Here is a 22,353-nt window from a genome sequence, read left to right as displayed (position 1 = left end):
CCAATAGCCCATTTGTTACAGTGACCAGCAACCACATTCGCCTCTGGGATTCTGCTTCTGGTATCAAGAACCAGAGACTATAAGGCAGTAAGGACACAGCTCCTTGGTCGCCTGAATGCCCCCATGCCAAAAATGAGCTTGCTGCGAACTCTCTTCACAGAGAAATATGCACCACTGGATTGTTGGGCTCTTACTCCTGCTGCATGGAAAGACGCCCTGGGTGTGAGCACACCTGTACCTCTCCCTCTGGCTACACCACACTCCCTTCCCAAATTCAGTGACCTTGACACATGACACAGGTGTTCACACACGCATACATACATGCATACACATATATGTATAGACAGATGCAGACACCATTCATGCATGTGTACACAAATACATATATACACATACTCCCAGGCATACACCCAAAGGCATACATAGACATATATACATGCACACACATGAATACACACACATATCTCACATATACAGACACACAGACACACACACATTCAGATCCTGGCTGCTATCAGACACACCCATGTCTCATGACCTGGCTATTGTGACTGACACCCCCTTAGGTGTCTGTCCCCCATTCCATGTGCTGCCCCCTAACATTCCCAACTGGTGACTCCCCTTCCCCCCACATCCCCAATCTCTACAGCCACAGCCTCATTTTCTCTGAGGTTTGACCTCTGTGGGTTTGGTACAATAGAATCCCGTACTAGCTGACCTTCTCTGCCCCATGCCTCCTTTGTGACCCCAGAGTGTTGTTTGCCTGCAGCAAACAGCCTGCTGCTCCCATGTGGAGCCCTGAGGCAACAGAGACTTCTCAGAGAAGCTTCCTCCAGCAGCAGGCTCAGGCTGGAACCCACAAAGGACAGCACAGTCTCCCATGGAAGACACAGGCTCAACAGACAGCCCTGGAGTTCAGTGTAGAGGGGTCATTTGGGCAGCAGGGCACAGCCTTCCTCAGCCCTGTCCCGTCCTCTCTGCCTCCACATCCATCTGTCCAGAGCCTCCCTGTCTGCCCAGCGCACTCCTCTGTCTCCCTGTCCATCTGTCTAGTGCACTCCTCTGCCTCCTTGTCTGTCCAGTGCACACTGCCTCCCTGTCCATCTGTCCATCCTCCCTGCCTCCCATCTGTCCAGCACAGGGGCCCAACTCATTTCACTTAGACCCCAGGAATCTCTGTCTTGTTTCACGTGAGTTCCTCCAACATTTGTGAAAACACTGACCCCACCTCAGTTTCTTTCTCCGAGTAGTAGGGGCTATCACAGCAGGGGAATCACAGATATGCAGCAGGCTACTGAACAAAAGGAGAGGGAAGGCCTACATGCACTTCCAGGAACCAAGACACTCCAAACCTACGCAGTGAGGGGACAGCAGGGTTCCTTTCAGAAACTAGGGTCCTGAAGAAAGCACCAGACTTAATAAACGAGAGTCCAGGGACCCTGCCACCTCTGATATCCAGATGGGCAGTCAGGAATTCCTTCGCGCGTATGAAACTGAGACACACACCTGCTGAAAACATTACTCAAACTGAGCTTCTGTGTGCCTTCTCTGCACTTGGAAGACTGAGGCAGGAGGATTGCTGAGACTTCAAGGCCAGTGTGAGTTACATAGTAAAGTCCTATTTAAAAAAAAAAAACAAAAAACCGATGATTTTTTTTTTTAAAGCTATAGGTCTCCTGTTGTGTATGTGGTATGTGTGTGTGTGTGTGCAAGAGAAGGGGGGGCGGGTTGGGGATTTAGCTCAGTGGTAGAGCGCTTGCCTAGCAAGCTCAAGACCCTGGGTTCGGTTCTCAGCTCTGGAAAAAAAAAAGAAAAAAGAAAGGGCCACAACAGCTGCAGGCACAGCCATGCACAGGGAGGCAGCCAGACGATACAGGCACAGGAGCAGGAAGGGAGTGGCATTCACAGCACAGGATGTCCCTTATGGTAGCACTGCCCTCCTTCCTACAGAAGCCAACGTCTGCCTGTGCCATGGCCACTGCAGCCGACCAAGTCTACCCTCACGGTGCTTCATTGCGTTGCTCCCTTATTCCCTGGCTTCTTAACGAATGCAGAGAACCCTTGCCCGCTGCCTGGGAGACCGCGGTCCCTGTACCATGCCAAAAAATTACGCAAGCGCCTTCACTTGAATCAACAAGTAACAACACAAGGACAAAGCTAAGCCATCCAAGTGCAAGAGGAAACCCAGGCCTGCCTTTTCTTAGGATCGAAGGGTGAGGAAGGACTTTCTATGTACAAGATAAAATTCAGATAAGAAATGCACTCAAATCCAGGATACAAAGGGGACTGGGCTGCCTAACACACAAGCTGAGAAGCATCCAGATATAAGACTGCTGCAGGGAAGATGTGAGTCTCTGGCCCGTGAAAGGAGAAACCAACAGTCCATTGGGCTTTTTTATGAAAACTGGAGAGAGGATGTGGACTGAGGCTGCTGATCCCATGATAAAGCTGAGGGCGTCCACACACTAGTTCTGGTGCCAGGGAGAGCTTGTCTCATACATACAGCCATGGGGCAGGAACCAGGAGAGTCCCCACTGCGGGGCATGTGTCACCATCCATGTTGGAAATGCTCTGCTCACTTCTTGTTCAGACAGATGTTCTTACAGAAGGGTTCTCTCAGAGCCTCACTGTTTATAACAGTTCCGGGTCAGCGCCAACCCACACAACCCACTGATTGGGCTAGCTGGTCAACCAGGAGACCACCACGACCCATGGCCCAGTGCTGCCCTTGAAAGAAGACCAGAGACCTCTCTGAGTTCCCTGAATGAAAGTGTTAATTGTATATTGAGGAACAAACACCCAGGCGTGCAAATCACACACAGCTGTCTGGACACCCACATGCATGTATACACCTGGGTGAGTACCACCCAGAAGCAGGTTGGAACTTACAGGTCCCATAATCCCCCTGGCGCAGGGTTTTCTCCCCTATACTGCCTTCTAGAAATATTAAACACTGTGACCGCTTTATACGGGGATCTGCTGTGCCTGCTTCAGAAACCCAGAGAATGGTCACACCCAGAGACACCAGCCCTCCTGTTATCTTTGTGAGAGTGGCTGCTTATCTACCAGCCACTGCAGGTCATGCTCTGTCGCTTTGCGGGACCATAGGCATTTTATTCCATCCATATAGAGCAGCCTGGTACCGTGATTTATTAGCTGACTGGAGGGGTAGGCTGTGTCTAGTTTGGGCTGTTACATCATAGGCACACGAAAGTGTTCGTTGCCACAGTAGGTGATTAACGTAATGGATATTTCCGCAGAGCCTTCCCCAAATGGTGGCACCATTAACGAGAGATGGAGAAGAGGATGAAAAAGACAGGGGTGGAGGAAGAGAAGACACTTCTGGCAGAATCCACCCTACAACGGGGACTCGGGTGGCCTTTGAGTTTGGGAACCTGGTAGCTAAAGGCAGGGACAATGGGGAGTGGTTTTGTGCCTTTGTGAGTCTTGGACTATGGGTAAGAAGTAGTGGTTCAAAGGGGGGCGGGAGGGTTGGGGATGTAGCTCAGCGGTAGAGCGCTTGCCTAGCAAGCGCAAAGCCCTGGGTTCGGTCCCCAGCTCCGGAAAAAAAAAAAAAGAAAAAAAAGAAAAAACTTCAAAGGCGGGCGGGAGCCAGTCCTACCTTGCCTGGGGCAGAGATAGAGAGAGAAGGGCAGTAGCTTCCCCAGAAATCAATGCTGAGAGAGCTTAAGACCCAGCACTCTAGAGAAAGGGGACTTATGAGAAAAAGATTCCATTTTCCTCCAGCAGGCCCAGAGAGTACGCTGCAGGGCAGAGAGCAGCTCTGGAGGAGACTCAGGTCCTACACACCCTGAGAGGCAGGTTTCCTGGCATAGTGAAAGTGCCATAGAGAAAGGAAAGCATAGAGTTTGCAAGTGAGCCCAGTAGGGTCCGGTGCTTTTTAATATCAAGTGGGAAAATCCCTCAATGCAACAGGATTCGAATTCTGATTCCCCTACCTGCCCACTGGGCCTCCTTCAGCAAAAACTGTGGTTTTCCTAAATCTTGGTGTGTCATCCTGTGATATGAACTCAGCAAGAGTGTACAGTCAAGACCGCCAAGAGACAGTCCCAGCTGCAGCCTCGGGTCAAGCCAGGGCAATGGGTTCCTGTCTGGGCTGCAATGGTGTCTAGAGTGTGCATGTGCATGTATTTGCATGCATGCATGCATATATGTGTGCATGTATGCATGTGTGTGCATGAGAGTGTGTATATGGGTGCATAGGCACATGTATGCAAGTGGTGCGTGTATGTGTGTATAAAGTAAGGCCTAAAGATGTATCCAGCTCTCAGAAAGACACATCATGACTACCATGTGTACTGTTCAAGAGAGACGGCATTGTCAGGGACTAGGGGATACAGCTGGGTCAAGTGGCAGCCAATGTAATTGGAAATCAACACGTAGCTGACAAGGGGAGGAGACTGTTCACACATAGGTAAACTGCATGGTTCAGAAATAGCCCGATTACTATAGACTGCACATGGGCTATTTGGGACTTATTGGGTTGAAATGTACGGGTGCATATATGCACAGACACAAGGCTGAGTATAGACAAGCAGTGTACGCCTACGAATGCCCCTCATCCCGTTAGCAAAGACAAACAGAGAGGGTTTTCTCAACACAGTGGCCCAAGCAAAATGCACATCCAGGATCCCAGAGGCAAAGCTGCTTCCTGGAGGGAAGCCTAGTGTTTCTTCTCATTTCAACAGACTCTCCTGCTTCTCGGGGAGGCTAGAAGGACAAGGAGGCCTTATGAAGAAGGGTCTCGCAAGCCAGATCTGGGACATCTAGAACAAGCTACAATGAATACTGACAGCAGCAGACATTAATAGTCAAACTGGAGGCTGGAGAGATGGCTCAGTGGTTAAGAGCACTGACTGCTCTTCCAGAGGTCCTGAGTTCAAATACCAGCAACCACATGGTGGCTCACAACCATCTGTAATGAGATCTGATGCCCTCTTCTGGTGTGTCTGAAGACAGCTACAGTTACTTATCTTTTTTTTTTAAAGAGTCAAACTGGAAGGCACGTGCTCACACGTGTGTGGATGACTCAAGGGGGTGGGGAGAAGAGGGAACACAGAAGTGGCTGAATAGTGGAATTAGGACATCACTCCGTCAAGCTTTTAGTCAGGAGACCACCACCCATGCAGGCCAGAGAGAGACACGTGAGTCCTGGCTCAGGCTACAAGCTGCCACCACCAGCAATGGGACACTCGGTATCACAAGGGTACTGGGGACATGGCTCAGTTGGTAAAGTGCAGGCCACACAACCATGAGGATCAGAGTTCAGTGCCCAGCAGCACCCATGAAAAAGTCATGCACTGTATGCAGTCTCAGTGCTGGGGGACGCAGAGGCAGACAATGTAGCGGAACCAGCAAGCTCCACGTTCAGTGAGAAACTCAGTTTCAAAGAGTGGAGTGGAGAACAGAGGAAAACACCCAACTCAAGGCCGACCTCAGCACACAGTGGGCACTTCAGCACGCAGTGGGCGCACACACACACACACACACACACACACACACACACTTCCACAAGGCCTTTCAGAGAGTGGATCATGTATACATGAGGAAACACTGGACGAACCCAAATGGGGGAACATTCCATAAAGTTATGAGTTTGGGATCTTTAGGAATGGCAGACCTCAGATGGGCGTGGTGGCACACTCTGTTAATGCCAGCACTTGGGAGGCAGAGGCAAGTGGATCTCTGTGAGTTGGAGGCCAGCCTGGTCTACCAAGAAAGTCCAGAACAGCCAGGGCTACACAGAGAAAACTTGACTGGAAAAACTAAAAAGTTCTATTGATCTTGGAAGAATGCCAGGGACCTCGAAGATCAGGAAAACCAAGGAACCATTACATATAGCAGGGGACAAGGGGACACTGGACTTCAGAAGGTTCCAGATCCCATGCAGAAGGTGTGAGTCCACGGACCACTTGAGTGTGCCCGTGACTGAGTGAGGTATAGAGGGGACTGTAAAGCCTTTACTGCAATTACAAACGAATGTCTTCAAGTGTTTAGAGCAATGGATCACTGTGTAATTTGTATCCAATAGAGGTGGCAAAGGTAAGGGTCAGGTGGTCAGCAGAGACATGTATTAACTATAATGGTCTGGACAAAGGACATTCAGTGCCTGTCTCATGGTCTTCTAACAGGTCCCCTTCGTAGCTGCAGACCCAGTTTGCATATTCACCGAGCACAACTGGCCCAACACAGCTGCTAAGTCGACTTGTAGCGGCTTCTAAGTCTGTCCAAAAGGTTGGAGATTCGCCGTGACCACTTTGTTGAAGGGGCAAGTGGTGTCCCAGGCTCAAAAGACTTCACCCTGGGGTTGGGGATTTGGCTCAGTGGCAGAGCGCTTGCCTAGGAAGCGCAAGGCCCTGGGTTCGGTCCCCAGCTCCGAAAAAAAAAAAAAAAAAAAAAAAAAAAAGAACCAAAAAGACTTCACCCAAGGCCACAGTAGGCCTGAGCACTGAGCCTACCTCTTGTTGGGCAGTGGTCCCAGCAGTCTACCTCCTCCCTGCCTCACAGACACCCACTCCATGTCACCCACTCATTCTGGGATCAGTTGTGCAAGGCAGGTTTTCTTACGACCTGCTGTGGCCTGTACAGCAGGAAGTAGCAGGGCCTCAGCTGAGTCCAGGATGATAGGTAAGGTGACTCCAGAAGTACCACACCTGTGTTCCTGGAAATGGAGTCCCGCCCCTGGTGTCAGCTTCAGGCTTTGCTGGCCCGTCTAGAGACCAGCTGATAAAGGTGGTTTTCCTCCAGCCCTGGGGATGCCAAGGGCCTCCCTGTGGGCAGCATCAGACCCCTAACCTCAGTGATGTTGGGTCTCTGACCCCTGGTCCTGGGAGCATTTGGTCCCTGGCTGGAACAGTGTTGGGGGCCTAGGATCCACCTGGCCAGGAAGAGACAGGAAGGATGATTGGTTCACTCACTTGACACTCAGTCCAGGTACCAGGGGCTTCCTGCATTAAGTATTTTGACAGAGGCTGAGGTGCCTGAGAGAAAATTAGCCACCAGCACAGCGAAGTAAAACTTACGAGTCAGAGGACCAGCCTTCAAATTCCCAGGCAAGTTGTCTAACTACAGACTTGAAATTTCCGAACCTCTGGGACTCCCTCTAAGGGCTCAAAATGGGAAAGGGAACTAGCGGGTATGGACACCATCCAAGGTGAATACACCAGCCTGCTAATGGCACAGGACTCAGGGGAGGTGGGGGAGCTGAGGGGCAGTGGAACTGGGATGGCTCACTGAAGGTGCAGAAAAGACAGTGATGTGTGATAGCACCTCCCTGGAACGATGGGGACTGAGCCTTCCAAGCCTAAGGATCCAAGTTTAAGTTCCAAAAACCATATTAAATTAAACAAAACACCAAGCAGCCCCGGGAAGGAGACAGGTTAGAGGCAGAGACAGACGAACCACTCTCCAGCCAGCTGGCCTAGCCTACCTGGCAATTTTCACGCCAGTGGAAGAGAAAAGGACTCAAGGTTCTGGCCTGACGTCCCATGCAGGCGTGTGACACGCTTGACGCTCCACTCCCTATTTAATAGTTAATCACTATTTAATGGTCTAGATATTTAATCCTATATTTAATCACTCTTTTTCCCAGGAGGCGCCATCGCACGGAGGGTAGATACAGGCTTGGGACCCGGTGGAGCAATAGAGTCTACAGGAGAGCAGTCTGGGCCAGAGAAGCTTGCAACATAACCCACAGCCTTTAGATCGGCTCCGAGGAAGAACCAGAATGCCCACGCACATCATAGCCTGGCTGTCACACAGCGACAAGCTCACAGTGTCCCGGAGGAAAATGGAGCTGGAATACGTGGTGGGGACAAAGGTGTGGAATTGTGGCCCTTGAGATTTGCTGTGGGTTTGTGAGGAAAAAAAATATAGGACAGGTATAGAAAGGGGAAAATGAAAAGACAAAGGGAAGGGTCCCGCCCAGTCCCGGGTACCCCAGAGACAACAGTTAATAACCATGGGCATAGGCAGAATTTAATGAAAAGAAAAGGCAGGGCACACGGAAATTTCACTCCCTCCATGCTCGGGGTGGGGGTGGGGAGATTAGGAAAGAGCAGCTAAGCTGGAAGTCTTCAGAAACCAGAGGGAAAGTGACTCAGAGAGACACCGGCCCTCAGGGCTTCCTGGGGCACAGCCACCTCCCAGATCACAAAGGAGGAAGATGGATTTCTTTTCCCAGGAGTCAGGGCTCTGTGGCCTGTGCGTGGTGCCACCCAGGAGCGTCTCAGTCAAATGCAAGTCTGGTTCCCCGAGTCCCACCCCTTCCTCCAGCGAGTACCCTGTGTCACAGCAGAAGCAACAGGCTTTGTCTGTTATGTCATGCTCCGCCCTCCCTCACCTCAAGATACTCCACAGTGGGGCAGGCCTTCTGCTCACTTGCCCCAGAGAGGGACCACAAGGAGGACGTCTAACCAATGAGATGCTGCCAATCCATCAAGTGGGTCTCACGGTCCTGAGAGCACCAGAACCTCCAAGACCAGCTGAAGCCCAGAATACCAGAGTCACCCTAGGTGCCAGTGTCTGAGGTGTGGAGCAGGCCCAATGCTCTGCTCACACGCTCCCTGGGGCTGCTAGGAGTCAGTCTAACTTCTTGGTCATTTCATTAACTCTCCATAGGTGCCGAGGGGAGGGCCTGTGGATGAGCAAGGACCATGGAGACTCTGCTAATGCCACCTAAAAGCTAGGAGGATCCCATGGACAGAGCAAAGGGGGAACCCAGCAGTCTGGGAACAAACCCGACTCTCACTGATTCTTATGACCGAGCGTCTTCTTACACAGCAGAACACGGGGAAATAACCATGTGAGTCACCTCGGCCTCCTTCATACACCAGGAAGGGGTGGACCTGCCAGACGCTCGCTGCAGCCGGAACTCTGGGCCAGGGGTGATCTCATATCAGAGCCCCAGTACCCACAAGACCCCCCACATTTGATCTGCCTACAAGCAAAGACTTATAAACCCTGGGAATACATGAGTGGTCTTGTGGGTGACACACAAACTAACCAGGCCTTACCTCATGCCCATGGCTGTTCAGAGAGGTCACGTGCAACACTGACCTTGGTCATGGAAGTTTCCAGAATCACAAGTCTCGGGCACATCTTCCCTGTCTACACTTGATCGTGCTTTGTTGGGTTCTCTTCCCTCCAGTAGGTCAACAGAAGGTTCTAGAAGAGGCCTTGTAGCAGAACGGCTTCTGCCTAGATGTGGGGACTGACGGGTGCTTAACCTAACTTTAAGTACTGTACAACCTCCATGGCTTCTCCACAGTGGCTGCAGCTCCTGGGAGGACGGTGACTCCTCAGGAGATTGTTCCATAAGGAACTTGGGACTATCTATGTGCTGCCTCCCCTCTCATGACCACCACCAATCCAGCCTCGGGATAAGGCTTCTCTGCAGTCAGGGCTTTAAAAGAAGCCACTGGGATGAGGCAGGGCCACCAAGGGTGGTCCTTCAGGCTGGAGTTCTTAGTAGCTCAGGACACAAGACGCCCTCAGAGGATGATCAGGGTGGGGAGAGATGGTGTTCTCCAGCTCAGGAGGACTCAGAACCTAGCACCTCCATCCCAGGCCTCCAGCATGAACCATAGCAAGCTGCAGGGTTACAGCACCTCCTCCAAGGGCAGGCTGACTCACCTGGAGCCTCGGCACCCATGAGCAACACAGCTGAACCTCCACCCCCAGTTAGGTCCTCTAGGCAGGAAGTAGGCAGGAAGCTGAGGAAGAGCCCAGCCCTCTAGCTCTGGAGGCCATAGTGACCACAGGCCCTACTGAATGGTGCTGTGCTCCCTGTCTGCTGTCACTCCCAAGGTTTCACAGGTTGAAAGCCCTCCAAGGAGACGGGTGGGATGGCTCAGTGAGGAAAGAATGATCCTTGTTGTCAAGCCGGAGGACCTGAGCTTGAGTTCTGAGACTCATATGGCCGGAAGAGAGAACAGATTCCCACAAGTCTTCCTCTGGCCTCCACATGCACGAAATAATTTTTTAAAGTGTAATTAAAACCATCTCAGGAACTGCTCAGTATAGCCTGAGACACACAGTCACAGCCATGCATCAGAGTTAATCTTCCCCTTCCTCTCTGCACAGACACAATCGTGCTTCAGTGTAAATCTTCCCCTTCCCCTCTGCACAGACCATGACTGTGCTTCACTGTAAATCTTCCCCTTCCCTTTCAATGAGAACCCAAGACACGTCCTTCAACGATAATCTTCCCCTTCCCCTCTGTACAGACCATGACTGTGTTTCACTGTAAATCTTCCCTTTCCCCTTCCCCTTCCCCTCTGCACAGACCATGACTGTGCTTCACTGTAAATCTTCCCCTTCCCCTCTGCACAGACCATGACTGTGCTTCACTGTAAATCTTCCCCTTCCCCTTCCCCTCTGCACAGACCATGACTGTGCTTCACTGTAAATCTTCCCCTTCCCCTCTGCACAGACCATGACTGTGTTTCACTGTAAATCTTCCCCTTCCCCTTCCCCTCTGCACAGACCATGACTGTGTTTCACTGTACATCTTCCCTTCTCCTTCCCCTCTGCACAGACCATGACTGTGTTTCACTGTAAATCTTCCCCTTCCCCTCTGCACAGACCATGACTGTGCTTCACTGTAAAACTTCCCCTTCCCTTTCAATGAGAACCCAAGACACGTCCTTCAACGATAATCTTCCCCTTCCCCTCTGTACAGACCATGACTGTGTTTCAGTGTAACTCTTCCCCTTCTCTTTCAACGAGAACCCAAGACATGTCCGCTTTGAGGCTTCCTGGGTGTGAGATCACAGATGCAGAGATCTCCCATCCCACCTAAGGGACGGGAGAAGTGGTACCTAGAGCTTCTGTTCCATGCTCATCTCCTTGATCTTATCTTTACATTTGCGCCACACAGAAGAAGTTCAAGGGAACAAACATAGATGCTTAGCATGGGGCTGGGTGGCTCTGTTCATGCAGGGCTTCCCTTCCCTTCCCACTATTCCAGTGGCTTTGACCTCCCTCCCTCTGGGGTTTCTGCACATGCCCAGTAGTCATCCTAAAGAACAATCCTAAGGAGTCAAAACCCAAGACAAGGCCATTGGGGTGGCTCAGTGGCTCTGTCACTAAGCCTGGTGACCAGAGTTCAAACCCCAGATCCACATGGTGAAATGAGAGAATCAACTGGGTTGTCCTCTGATCTTCCTACATGTGCCGTGGCATGCACTCCCCTACCCTCTAACCATGTGTTTTGAGAACCTGAGGCTGGCAAGATGGCTCAGCAGGCAAAGGAGCCCATATAAAAAAAAAATGGAACCAACGTCACAAAGTCGTCCTCCGACCTCCACATATGTGCTGTGCCCAACACGCACCTTATACACATATACACAGCAATCAGTAAAATAAACTTTGTAAAAGCCATGACGATGGGAGACAGAAACACACTCTCCTCCTTTTTGCACAGGGATGCATTTTCCTCTCACACCAAATCCCAGGAATTAGGCAGCCAGCTCTGATCTCATACCAGCCATAACCACCTTGAGCCAAGCCCCCTTCCTAAGCCACTCACTCTATGGTACTGACGCAAAGCAACTCTGTCAGGCACTAGTGGGAGTGGGGAAGCCCAAGAATGACAGCCTGCGTCCATCCCTCCCTGCCTTCCAACTGGCACCTCATGTGACAGCTAGGGTCTCACCTGATAAAAGCTGCTTCCACTCACACCAGACACTACAAAGCCCTAGCTCTTGACTCTGCCAGGGTCCCTGGCCAAGGCCCAGTGTGTCCCAGTGAGGAGGTCCCCGATGCACTTTCTGCCAGCTCTCATTTCAATGGGTCATCAGCAGGGTGGGAGGAGAGGTCCAACACTTAGGTCCTCTATAAGCCAGACTGCTTTGAGCATGAGACAAACAAGTTCCTACTCTATTAAGGAGGGACACTGACCCATCTGGTAGATAGCCTTGTGCTCACTCACGATCGCTCAGGAGCCCCAGACCCCAGCTCTAGCCCCTCCCCCACCACGCACAGACACACACCTAACACTTCAGCTGTGTAGATCCTGGCTTCAGAGCTGACTCTAGGTTTCAGGACAAGGCTCATGACCTTAGGACTAAACAGACACCATGGTGTCTTCTTTGTGTTGATTCTCTGGGACCTTCAGGCTTCCTGAGAACTTACTAAGTTGAATCTCTTTCCTCGGCCTGATAAGTACAGACCTGGGAGCACTGATGACAAGATTCTCCACACACAGGAGAATGGAGTCATCCCAGATCTCAGCTGTAGACTCTCCAATGTAAGCTACAGTGGTTAGAGGGGCAGAGAGGGGCAGCCAGTCACAGGCAGGTGCCTGACGTGAATCCTGGCTTTGTTCGCAGCTCCCTGCCTGCCACCACCAAGGAGCCCTGAAGGGAGTTATTATACACAACAGGGCGAAGTGAAGAAACACCATCCTGCCATCCAGATGTTCCTTATCTGCGAGCAGCCAAGCCAGTTCTGCAACTATTGGTCACAGCCAGCTTGCCGCCGGGTGTCACAGGCCCGAGACTGATCACCTTAAACTAGCCAGCTCCTGGGTATCAACATCCCATTTGACACACGCGTGTGGACGTTGGCCATTCTTGGCACAATCATGCTCACAACTCCAAACTCTGAGCCCAGGGGAAAAAATAGCATCAAAGGAGACATTACAAAACTAGGGACTTGTGAGCAAGCTGTGTGTATCTGTGTATCTGTGTCTGTGTGTGTCTGTGTGCATGTGTGCGTGTGCATGTGTATGTGTATCTGTGTGTGTGTGTGTGTGTGTGTGTATCTGGGGGTGTGTGTGCACTCATGCATGTTTATGTAGCGTTTTTTTATATGATTCATGTCAGTTAAAGAAATCTCTCTTTTCTGCTCTTTCTTTGGGGGAGGAGGGTCTCATGTAGCCCAGGCTCTCCCTGAATTATCTATGGAGCCAGGGCGTGACCCTGATTGTAGATCCTCCTGTCTCCACTTTTAGAATGCTGTGATGATGGAAGAGACACAGATCTGGTTGGAAGTCTTCCTACTACTGCGGGAAGGCAGCCTGAGGGAGCTCCTAATTACCCCGCCGTTCCCTAGTGTTCACTCAAGCAGTGTCTCACCCCTCTCCTTTGGAGGGGACTAAGCCTCTTGCAAAGAGGTGCAGCAGAAGCTGTAAGTCCCTCGTGAGGTTCGCTGCGGCTATTCTAGGCCTACGATTACTCCTCCCCACTGTGCCATCCATCTGCTAGGCCACAGTGAGCCCCGTGGAAGGCACAGCCATTGTGCTTAGAATTGGATGGCTCCAGGCGAGACCACCACCTTGAGCCACAGAGCACTCAGCTGCACAATCACAAGTATCTGCCCCAAGCTTGGGGGGCAAAGTGTTCTTCAGCCAGGGATGGAGACTGGAACCAGCCATTGCACATCATGGGTTGGGTCTCGGTCATTTATGGTCTCGTCACAGCTGCTTTGAATCTTAGGAGCCTGTGCCCACAGCTGAGCTGTAAGCCTGTGGCTCCTAGATTGGCAAGTTGAATGTTAATGTGGACTGAAGTCACACCTAAGTGTATAAATTGTTAAGATGACAAGGGAAAGAGGGTGTGATCCTATTCTCTAAGATCCTTGTGTATTGGCGAATTATATTCTGATGCTTGTGAGTCAGTCTCAGGCTAAAAATATATATGTATAAATTCTATGATATAGAGAATATGTATACATACATGCATTCATACATACATGTGATATATACATATCATTTCTTTATGTGCAGTGGACACCCTGTCATTCAACCCAGACTCCACGACTGTTGTGTGTTGAGTTGGGCTGAGAAAAATGCCCATACTCTCTGCCAATTTCTTTAGCTGACATGATTCATATCAAAAAGGTTACACACACATGCACATACTCACACATACACACACATGCATGTACATGCACAATACAGCATCCTCAGTATATACCAAGTTTTATATATATATATATGTTATATACATATACACACATATATATGTATAATATATATATATTAGAATCTAGGGCCTTGCATATGCTAGACAAGGGTCAGGTCTTTGTTTTTAAATTAATCTTTATTTTTTTAATGTATATGGGTGTTTGTCTGTGTGTGTGTGACCACACGTATGCAGTGATCCCAGACATTGAAAGAGTACATGGATCTCCTAGAACTGGAATTACAGATGGCTGGGAGCTGCCATGTGGGTCTGGGAATTGAACCTGGGTCCTCTGGAAAAGCAACCACCACTTTAACTGAGAAGCCATCTCTCCCTCCTGAGCGTGGGTCTTAAACATACGAATCTGTGATTGCTTTCTTCACTGAGTCTTTAAAGTCTGACACGTTTATGAATATGTGACCAACTGCCAAGTCCTGATTTAAAACCAGTAGAAGGTCCTCACGACTGTAAGAAGAAAGGCCAGATTCTTTCTGATGAGGCTCCTAGGGTCAGCCGTGGAGCCTGACCTTCTCCCACCAGCCCCTGCACTTCCCTTCTCCTGGCTGGCCCTCTGCCTGGCGCATGCACTCGTCTTTCTACTCCTGTAAATCTCACACATTGTTCTCTCCCAGCTCCACACGCCACAGTCAAGGTCGACTATGACCTGCTTCCACCCACTGGGATGGATGCCTGAGGGCAGAGAGTGTGGGCATTTTCCTCAGCCCAATCTAACACTCCACAGTTGCTGGAGCCCGGGTTGTCATCGAATGACTAGGTGCCCATTGCACACATGCTCATCCAGACACCCAGGCCTGGATCTGGAGAGCCCAGAAGGGTGACAAGGTCAATAGTCAGGATGGTAGGACAGGTGGGAGTCACGCCCACCTCAGGAGCAGCCTCCAGGGCAGAGTCAAGGTCCCAGGAGCAGGAATTTCTAATCTCGTGTCCTCCTACCGTGCAGGACATCAGAGAGAGCTTTGTCCAGCATCAAAACCGAAGAGTCTCGCAAACCCCTGTCCATTTGTCACTCTGGAAACACGACAAAAAGGAGCTACCTCGCCAGCCTAGGGGCTGAACCTCAAATCTGCCTCGACCCCTGTAACTTGGGGGTTTCTCCATCTCTGTCAGCCTCAGGTTCCCTTCCGGTCCCTTTGGCTTTCTTCCTCAGCACATCTGAATCAGTAGGACCACTGACGAAACATCTCCCACTCCCTTCCCCTCCCCGTGAGCTGATTCGTGAATACTGTGCGCTGTATTATCCCCTGTGTCGCCCAAGATTGTCCAGTCCATATGCAGCGAGAACCAAATGATGCCCAACGGAACCTTGGTGCTCTTCTCTGTGCCAAAATTGCCATAAAGTTCATCTGGAGGTCAGAGGCCTCGGAGGGGACCCAGCCAGTCTCAGGACACCTGTGTGTGCTGTGAGGCCGACCAGCGCCTGGGACACAGCACCCACCAAATGGACATAAAGCCAAGTCATGACATTTGCAGAAGTGATCCCAGAGTGAACCCGGTTCCTCCCCAAAGCCTCTTGGGGGCCACAGGGTTCCAGCCCCAGCAGGGTGCAGTGTGTCCCCTGACCTTTTTGCTTCACCTCATTCCCGGGGACTGGTTTATTAGTATGGTTGTTTTGTGGTATGATATCAGGGATGGAAGCCAAGGAATTATGCATTGATCCACCATTGAATTCCACTCTTCCCAGACCCTGACTATGCACCCTGACGGTGCACCCTGACTGCATGCCTTGGGTTTATAAGGCCAGCTTTGAAGACAGCTCGCCTGACACATCTCCCCTTTTCTGAGGACTGCATGCATTGCTGACCTCCCCCATAAGTCTACAGTCCTGGTCACCATATGCCCGAGGCACCCTCATTTTTCAGTTGCTACAGGGAGTAGTCAGCTGGGAAATACACCTGCAGACTGGCCGGCCGCCTTTGAACACCTCAGGGGAACGAAGTCCACCTGGCTTAAGCATTTGCAGATGGGCTTCACCAAGCTCGCACCTGCACACTCTCAGAATCCCTGATGACAACCGGCTACACATCAGGGGCACTTAGGGACGCCCAGCCTTGCCCAAAACATCAAAAGACAGAGGAAGAAAATAGAACAGAAAAAGGTGGGAAGGAAGCCATCAGTGTCAACAAATACACTTTCAACTCCTGCTAACCACACATTATAAATGTGTAAGGACACACCTGGCATTAGCAAAGGATTATGGTACACCGCTAACCCGTGAGGCTGCTGAGAAACATGGATGGCTTGGGGTCCTGCGGTTCACAGCCCCAACACAAGAATTCTTACATCAACACCTATACGGAAAGGTTAAATGAATGCCTAGATGTCTAAGAACTACACCATCAAGTGTTTTGACTGTAGCATTCTTGGGGAGAAAATAAAATCAAAATGTTACAAAACATCTTCTTTTGTTTTGTTTCGAATTTAACCTAGACCCTCCTTCATCTTGGCATGAAAAGACCTGACATGGGGGGTGGGGGGGGGTTGTGCACAGGAGTTCTAGGTGTGCTGTGGGTTTCCACTCTTGGACTTTACAAAGCCGGTGGGGATGGGTCCCTCCTGGCTGGACCCCAACTGCTCCATCCACAGACACAGAAACAACCTTATGGTTGTTAAGAGAAACTTCTTGTACTGAAGTTCTGTAAGGTTATTTTAGGGGTTTCCCTTGAGGTTCACAGACACAGTTCAGAATGGGTGGGTGTTTGTTTTGTTTTTTAAGAAAGGGTTTTTCTGGGTAGCTTGTACTGAAACTCACTATATAGATCTCAGAGATCCACCTGTCCCTGCCTCCCAAGTGCTGGGATGAGAGGCATGTGCCACCATGCCTGGCTCAGAGCAACATTTTTAAAAACCACGGTGTTGTAGAGGAAAACCCTCTAGAGGAGCCCTACTGAGCCACTGCAGTTCTCACTCTTAAACTTGAGCGGGATTTTGTGCGGCTTTTTTTCCCCCCATCCCTTTGAATCCCAGCCTCCTTTAAAAGTCTACGCGGCTGTCTGTGTGTGCAGAGGCATTTAAATTCTCTGGACTCGAAGGAAACTACGTTAACTCCCTGGCTAGGTGGCCTGCCAGCTCCATGACCTTACAGAGCACAGGCCTCAGTTTCTCATTACCAAAATGGGCTGGCCTACTCAGGTTAACTGCTGAGTACTCTGCTTTGAGCCAGGTCGAGCGCTTTCTTCGCAGCTAGCTTCTTTTCAGCGTCAGAGGAGGCGCTGATTAGAATCTCAGTGTCTAGTGACCCATGGGGTCCCGGGGGCCAGATATAGCTTCCCAGGGGACAGATATGGGGTCGATTCCATGCTTCATACCAAATCGCCCAGACTCACCAGGGTGTCCACCTCGTCCCTTTCTAGCGCCTTGTACCGGTGGTTCTGGCCCAAGAAGGCCAGTTTCTGCAGAAACTTGAAGCGTCTCCCCATGGTGAGCTGGTGTCCAGGCTGCTCCACAGCCGGGCGTGGGGCAGGTCGTAGTCCCAGCCCGCTTCCCTGGGGCCCTAGCGAGGCCGCGGCTGGTGCTGCGCGCCCAGGCTTCCCGGGCGGCCAGGTTGCCGGGGAGCTGCCTACCTGGTCCCCAGGTAAGCTCCGCCCCTGGGCGGGGCTCAGCAGCGCCGCCCTCTGCACGCCTGGCCTGGCCCGCCCCGCTGGCGCCAGGACCCCGAACTCCCAGGGTCAGCCGCAGTGACTCCGGAAGGATCAGGAGGCTACTGTGTGGTCTCAGAGCTATGATTCTTGTCCAAACCTGCCAGAGCATAAGAATCACCTGAAAGGGGCAAAGTCCTGAGCCAAAAGCCTTACTTGGGATAGAGCAGCTCTGGGCCAGTCAATTATTTGGGCTCTCCGAGCCACCTGGCCACATCTGTAATTGAAATATGGCAGAAAGTTGGGACCTTACCTACAGGAGCCTTACCTACACCTATGTAGATGCGCCCTTGGGAGTAGGGAAACTGGGGGTACTACAGCCACCTGTGGAAGACCTCCGACCTTTATGTTCACCTGTAGAGCTCACTCCTCTCTTTCTAATGATCAGGACAGCACCCACCACCCCCGTCCCAGGAAAATTGGGAATCCTGCAGGGCTCAGCACCGAGCGTATTGCATTGGCAGCACGCTGGTACCCTGGTGGCGGGGAGATGGGTATCACACACTTTGGGCTGCCCAGTGTGTGCTTGTGCACTCTGGGAAGCCACAAGGCTTTAGGGTGGACCAGGGTCCCTAACTTCACGGAGCAGAGGTGGCCCCGGAGAAGGTTGGGTCCTGCCCCATCCTGGGTTTACTTTTGACCTCAGGCAGTTGATCAACTGACTGCATATTTGTTTGTGTGACTAACCTGTCCCCCGACTTTGAGCAAATAGTTGCCACCTTTCTCACTAGCTCCCCCAAGCGGTGGCCACTGCAGTCCTAGTCAACCTGATGGGACGCTTTAGTGGGCTCCACCTCTCCCTTGCTTCTTCCCTCTTAACAAAACCGAAGCACCTCCGCCATCCTGCCCATCCCCCACCACGATGCCTGCTCCCGCTGTGAGGCCCCTCCCCCAGCATGAGACGTCACCCCACCCCCACCCCAGTTCTGCCACGTCCTTCCAGATGTGTGTGACCTTGGGTGACTTTTCCGGTCTCTCTCCACCTCAGGTTACTCCTCCATGAAGTAACGGAGACACTGCCTACCCACCCGGGTGAGTCGGGCGTCTCAGAAGAAAACAGCACCAGAGAGCTGGAGTGAGAGATAGAATCTGAAGATGTGGAGCAGGCATCGTGGTGGGGGATGGGCAGGATGACAGAAGTGCTTCGGTTAGACGCAGGGAAGACATGAAGCCCATTAGCATAAAGGACCTGAGAGAGCAATAGGGCAAACTGCCTACTGTGCATGGAGGGCCTGCAGGCTAGGTTCTGAGAGAGAAGAGACCCACTGTGTGCAAGCAGGGGGGTGGGTGGGGAGCTTCTGATCATAAGCCAGGAGGACATTGGTGTCCCCTCCTGGTCTGAGTCTCTAGAAGGGTGAGAACACGTTCTGTGGGTGCTGAAAAGAAACTTCCAGAACAAATGCCAGGGCCCACTGTGTGGCTGGTGCCTGCTTGTGCAATGGGAAACCTCTGCCCCTGCCTACCACTGGCACCTGAGCTCTCAGGAGAGTCTGGTTCTTGCGGAGAACACCTGAGAGCTTGGCTCTGTTATCTCCTGGGTCTTCTGCAACTTGCTTCCTGTGACTCTAGGAAGGATGCTCGGGTGGTGAGGAACCTCTCACCTTTCCAGGGGGTAAGGGAGGTTCTGGCCAAAGCAGCAATGGGCTGATTGGCCAACACACACACACACACACACACACACACACACACACACACACACACACACACACAGCACACAGCTGCATAGCTCGGCTCCTGGATCCCATCACTACAGCCGCCCTCCTGTGGGCAGGTATGAGAATGTGCAGGAAGCGTGAGAGGGGACACTACGTAGTAGAGATCACGGAACACCCCCCCAAATGGAAAGATCATTATGGCGACTGGAAGTGGCTAGATGGTCACACTCAGGCTTTGGAGAAAATGTAGCCCGTGGACATGCCTCTGCTAGATTTTTATTTTCTGAACCCTTACCACTGCCCTGCAGGCCATGCTCCCAGGCCTTCTCCATAGCATGCAAAGTGTGATGTGTGTAAGCTGTCACTTCAAACTTTCTGGTCCTGTATTTTTTTTCTGCTGGCATCCACTTGATCTGACACGGGGAGAGGGGCTTTGAAGTTTCCTTTCCAGCCACCTCCTGTCACTCTGAGTTTGCTCTTCCCACATTACTGTGTCCTGCTGGTCTCTCCTTGCCTCTCTCGTGCTTCATGCCTGCTTTTTGAGGGGCGTACTCTCTGCCTTTCATCTTTTACCTTGATCCTGAGTAAGTGGGGATCTTCATGCACATGTCCTCAGCAGTGACACCCGGGGCTTCTGTTGATTTTTTGGTCTCTCTTCTTGTCTTGTCGCCTGACATGCTGCAGTGGTCCCTACAGACTCCAAGGGTTCTTATTTTCCCTCTAAGAAGTTCTATTTCATTCCTTTCTTCACCTTGGAAGATTCTAGAACCCACATTTTAAGGAATGTCCTCAGACAAAACAGCCACCCCACCCAGGAACCCCTGAACTGTGCAGTTTAGAGATGGCCCTGACAGCTGGGCCAAGGGCGGGGCCAAACCAGAAGCATGTAGCCTTTCCTGAAATGTCTGCTCTGGACACCTTGAGCAACGAGTGAAGTCACACCGGTCAACTCCCTTCACTCTCTCCTTGAAAGTGGAGTCTTTCATTCTCTGTGAATTGGCTCCCAAGAACGCATCTGGAAAAGCAGGCTTGACACAATCTCAAGGCACCTGAAATTTATTTGGTCATAAACTGCACTCCTGGGTTTGGCAACTGGAGGCGTCCTCGTCAAAGAGGGTGCATTGCACGCGGGTGTATTTCAGACACATTCTTAAGTTGTAGGAACAAGCTGGAAGTTGACACATTCTTAAACAAACACTCCTCTGCTTGTGCATTAGCAGCACACACAAAATAGTACAACTGGGGTTGGGGATTTAGCTCAGTGGTAGAGCGCTTGCCTAGCAAGCACAAGGCCCTGGGTTCAATCCCCAGCTCCAAAAAAAAGAAAAAAAAAGTAGTACAACCATGGAATCAGGTGTGGCACATCTGTAACCCCAGGACTGGAGAGTTAGAGGCAGGAGGATTGCTGTGAGTTTAAGGCCAGGCTGGGCTATGTAGTGAGACCTTGTCTCAAAGCAGCAGTAACAATATATTGTACAGTTGAAGAAAGCTAAGTCACTAGAGGGAAAAAAAAAAACATCTCATTGATTCAACATTTGTATGTGTGCTCACGCATTCGTGTATATATGTGTGTGCATGTTTGTGTGCATGCGTGTGTGTGTGTGTGTGTGTGCATGTGCGCGCAAGCACACTCTGGAGGAAGTGCACAGGCATGTGTGTGCACCTCTGAGTAGAGGTCAGAGGTCAACCTTGTGTGTTTTCCTCTGTTGAGCTTCACCTTGGTTTTTGAAATGCAATCTCTCACTGGAGTGGCCAGTGAGCCATAGGAATTATTCCTCTTCGTCTTCCCAGCACTGGGATTCGAACTCAGGTCTTCATACTTGCATGGGAAGCACTTTAAAGACTGAGCCACCTCCCAGCCACTCAACAAAAATTTTTAAGCTGTGTCCAGGACCTAGGGGAAGGAACCAAGAGCACAGCCTACTCTGGCCCTGTCCTCCCCGAGTGTCTGAGACAGGACTGCTGTGAATCTCTGCGTGGTTCACTACCAGGCAGTGAGGTAGCGGGCTGCAAAATGGCTGGGTGGGAGAAGACTTGTCCTTGTCTAACCTGTCCCGTGTCACTTTCCTTACTGTTGTGACAAAATGCCTGACAAAGCAACCTAAGGAAGAGGTTTGTTTGTTTGTTACCCACAGTTCCCAGAAATGCATTCAGTCATGGTGAGTCATGGTGGGAGGATAGAGGCAGCTGCTCACACTCTACCCCGTCAGAAAGCAGAGAGAGTTGGATGCTGGTATGCTCAGCTGGTTTTTCCTTTTTAGGAAGCCCAGGACCCCAACCCATAGCATGGTGTTACCCATATTTAGGCTGGTTCTTCCTGACCTCAATTAATCTCACAATCCCTCATAGGTAGGCACAAAGCTTTGTTTCCATGGTAACTGTAAAGTCTAGCATGCTAAACATCACATCAGAGGGTGGGTCCGTATCTGCCCTGGAGGTCTTCATAGATGCATTGTTCTTATGCCTCGAGGAGTAAATTCAGCCTCGGTTAGCCTCGGGGGTCCTTGTCATGAGGTGTTCACTAGAGAAGACTGCTCGGACCTAGACTTAAGCCAATAGGAAATCTACTAGCCTAGCCGTCTGGTGGCTCCCCTGTGTAGCATGGAGCCTTTATCAGGGTGAGATTTTTAAGCACAAAAACACCATGTTCTGGATTGACATACTTCAGTTAGCAAGAACAGTTAGCCAGAAATGGAACCACAGAACCCCCGAAACAAAGTACACTTAGTGACTTTCCCAGAACTGTGGACATTGATGGATTAGAACTTTGTTTTAGGGCTGGAGAGATGGCTCAGCATTTAAAGGCTAGGACTTTGTTTTAGTTTTGGCAGGTGGTGACCTCTAGGTTCTGAATGGTTCTGCCATGGCACCAGATGCAGTAAGATCTCAGCCCCTGTAACAGTTCTGACTCCAACACTGGGGATGGCGTCGGAGTGACAGTAGAGATAGGCAGGTGAGGAAGGCTCAGAAGCTGAAGTCCCACTAAGGATCTGGGACCACCCAACCCTGGAAGGAGCAAGAAGCCTCCTGCCCCATATCATTCAGAGGAAGTGTGGCCCTGCCAGGACCAGATTTCAGACTGTGACTTCGGAATCTGACAGAACAAATACTTGG

General features: G+C 51.0%; 1 protein-coding gene and 1 non-coding gene across 2 annotated transcripts in view; one reads left to right on the top strand and one right to left on the bottom strand.

The window, feature by feature from the left end:
* Positions 1-17,465, bottom strand: part of Atp2c2 (ATPase secretory pathway Ca2+ transporting 2) — a 57,270-nt gene extending 39,805 nt beyond the window's left edge. The window contains 1 exon segment of the mRNA NM_134462.1: positions 17,273-17,465. Coding sequence (NP_604457.1) covers positions 17,273-17,365 — 93 coding nt within the window. The 5' untranslated portion in view covers positions 17,366-17,465.
* A 3,019-nt stretch (positions 17,466-20,484) lies between these two features.
* Trnaa-agc94 (transfer RNA alanine (anticodon AGC) 94) lies at positions 20,485-20,557 on the top strand. The gene has a single exon. It is a non-coding gene; the product is annotated as a tRNA-Ala (tRNA).
* The last annotated feature ends 1,796 nt before the right edge of the window (positions 20,558-22,353 follow it).

Source organism: Rattus norvegicus, chromosome 19 (assembly GCF_036323735.1).
Source record: "Rattus norvegicus strain BN/NHsdMcwi chromosome 19, GRCr8, whole genome shotgun sequence".
NCBI lineage: Eukaryota > Metazoa > Chordata > Mammalia > Rodentia > Muridae > Rattus > Rattus norvegicus.
This window is presented reverse-complemented; position numbering and strand designations above follow the sequence as displayed.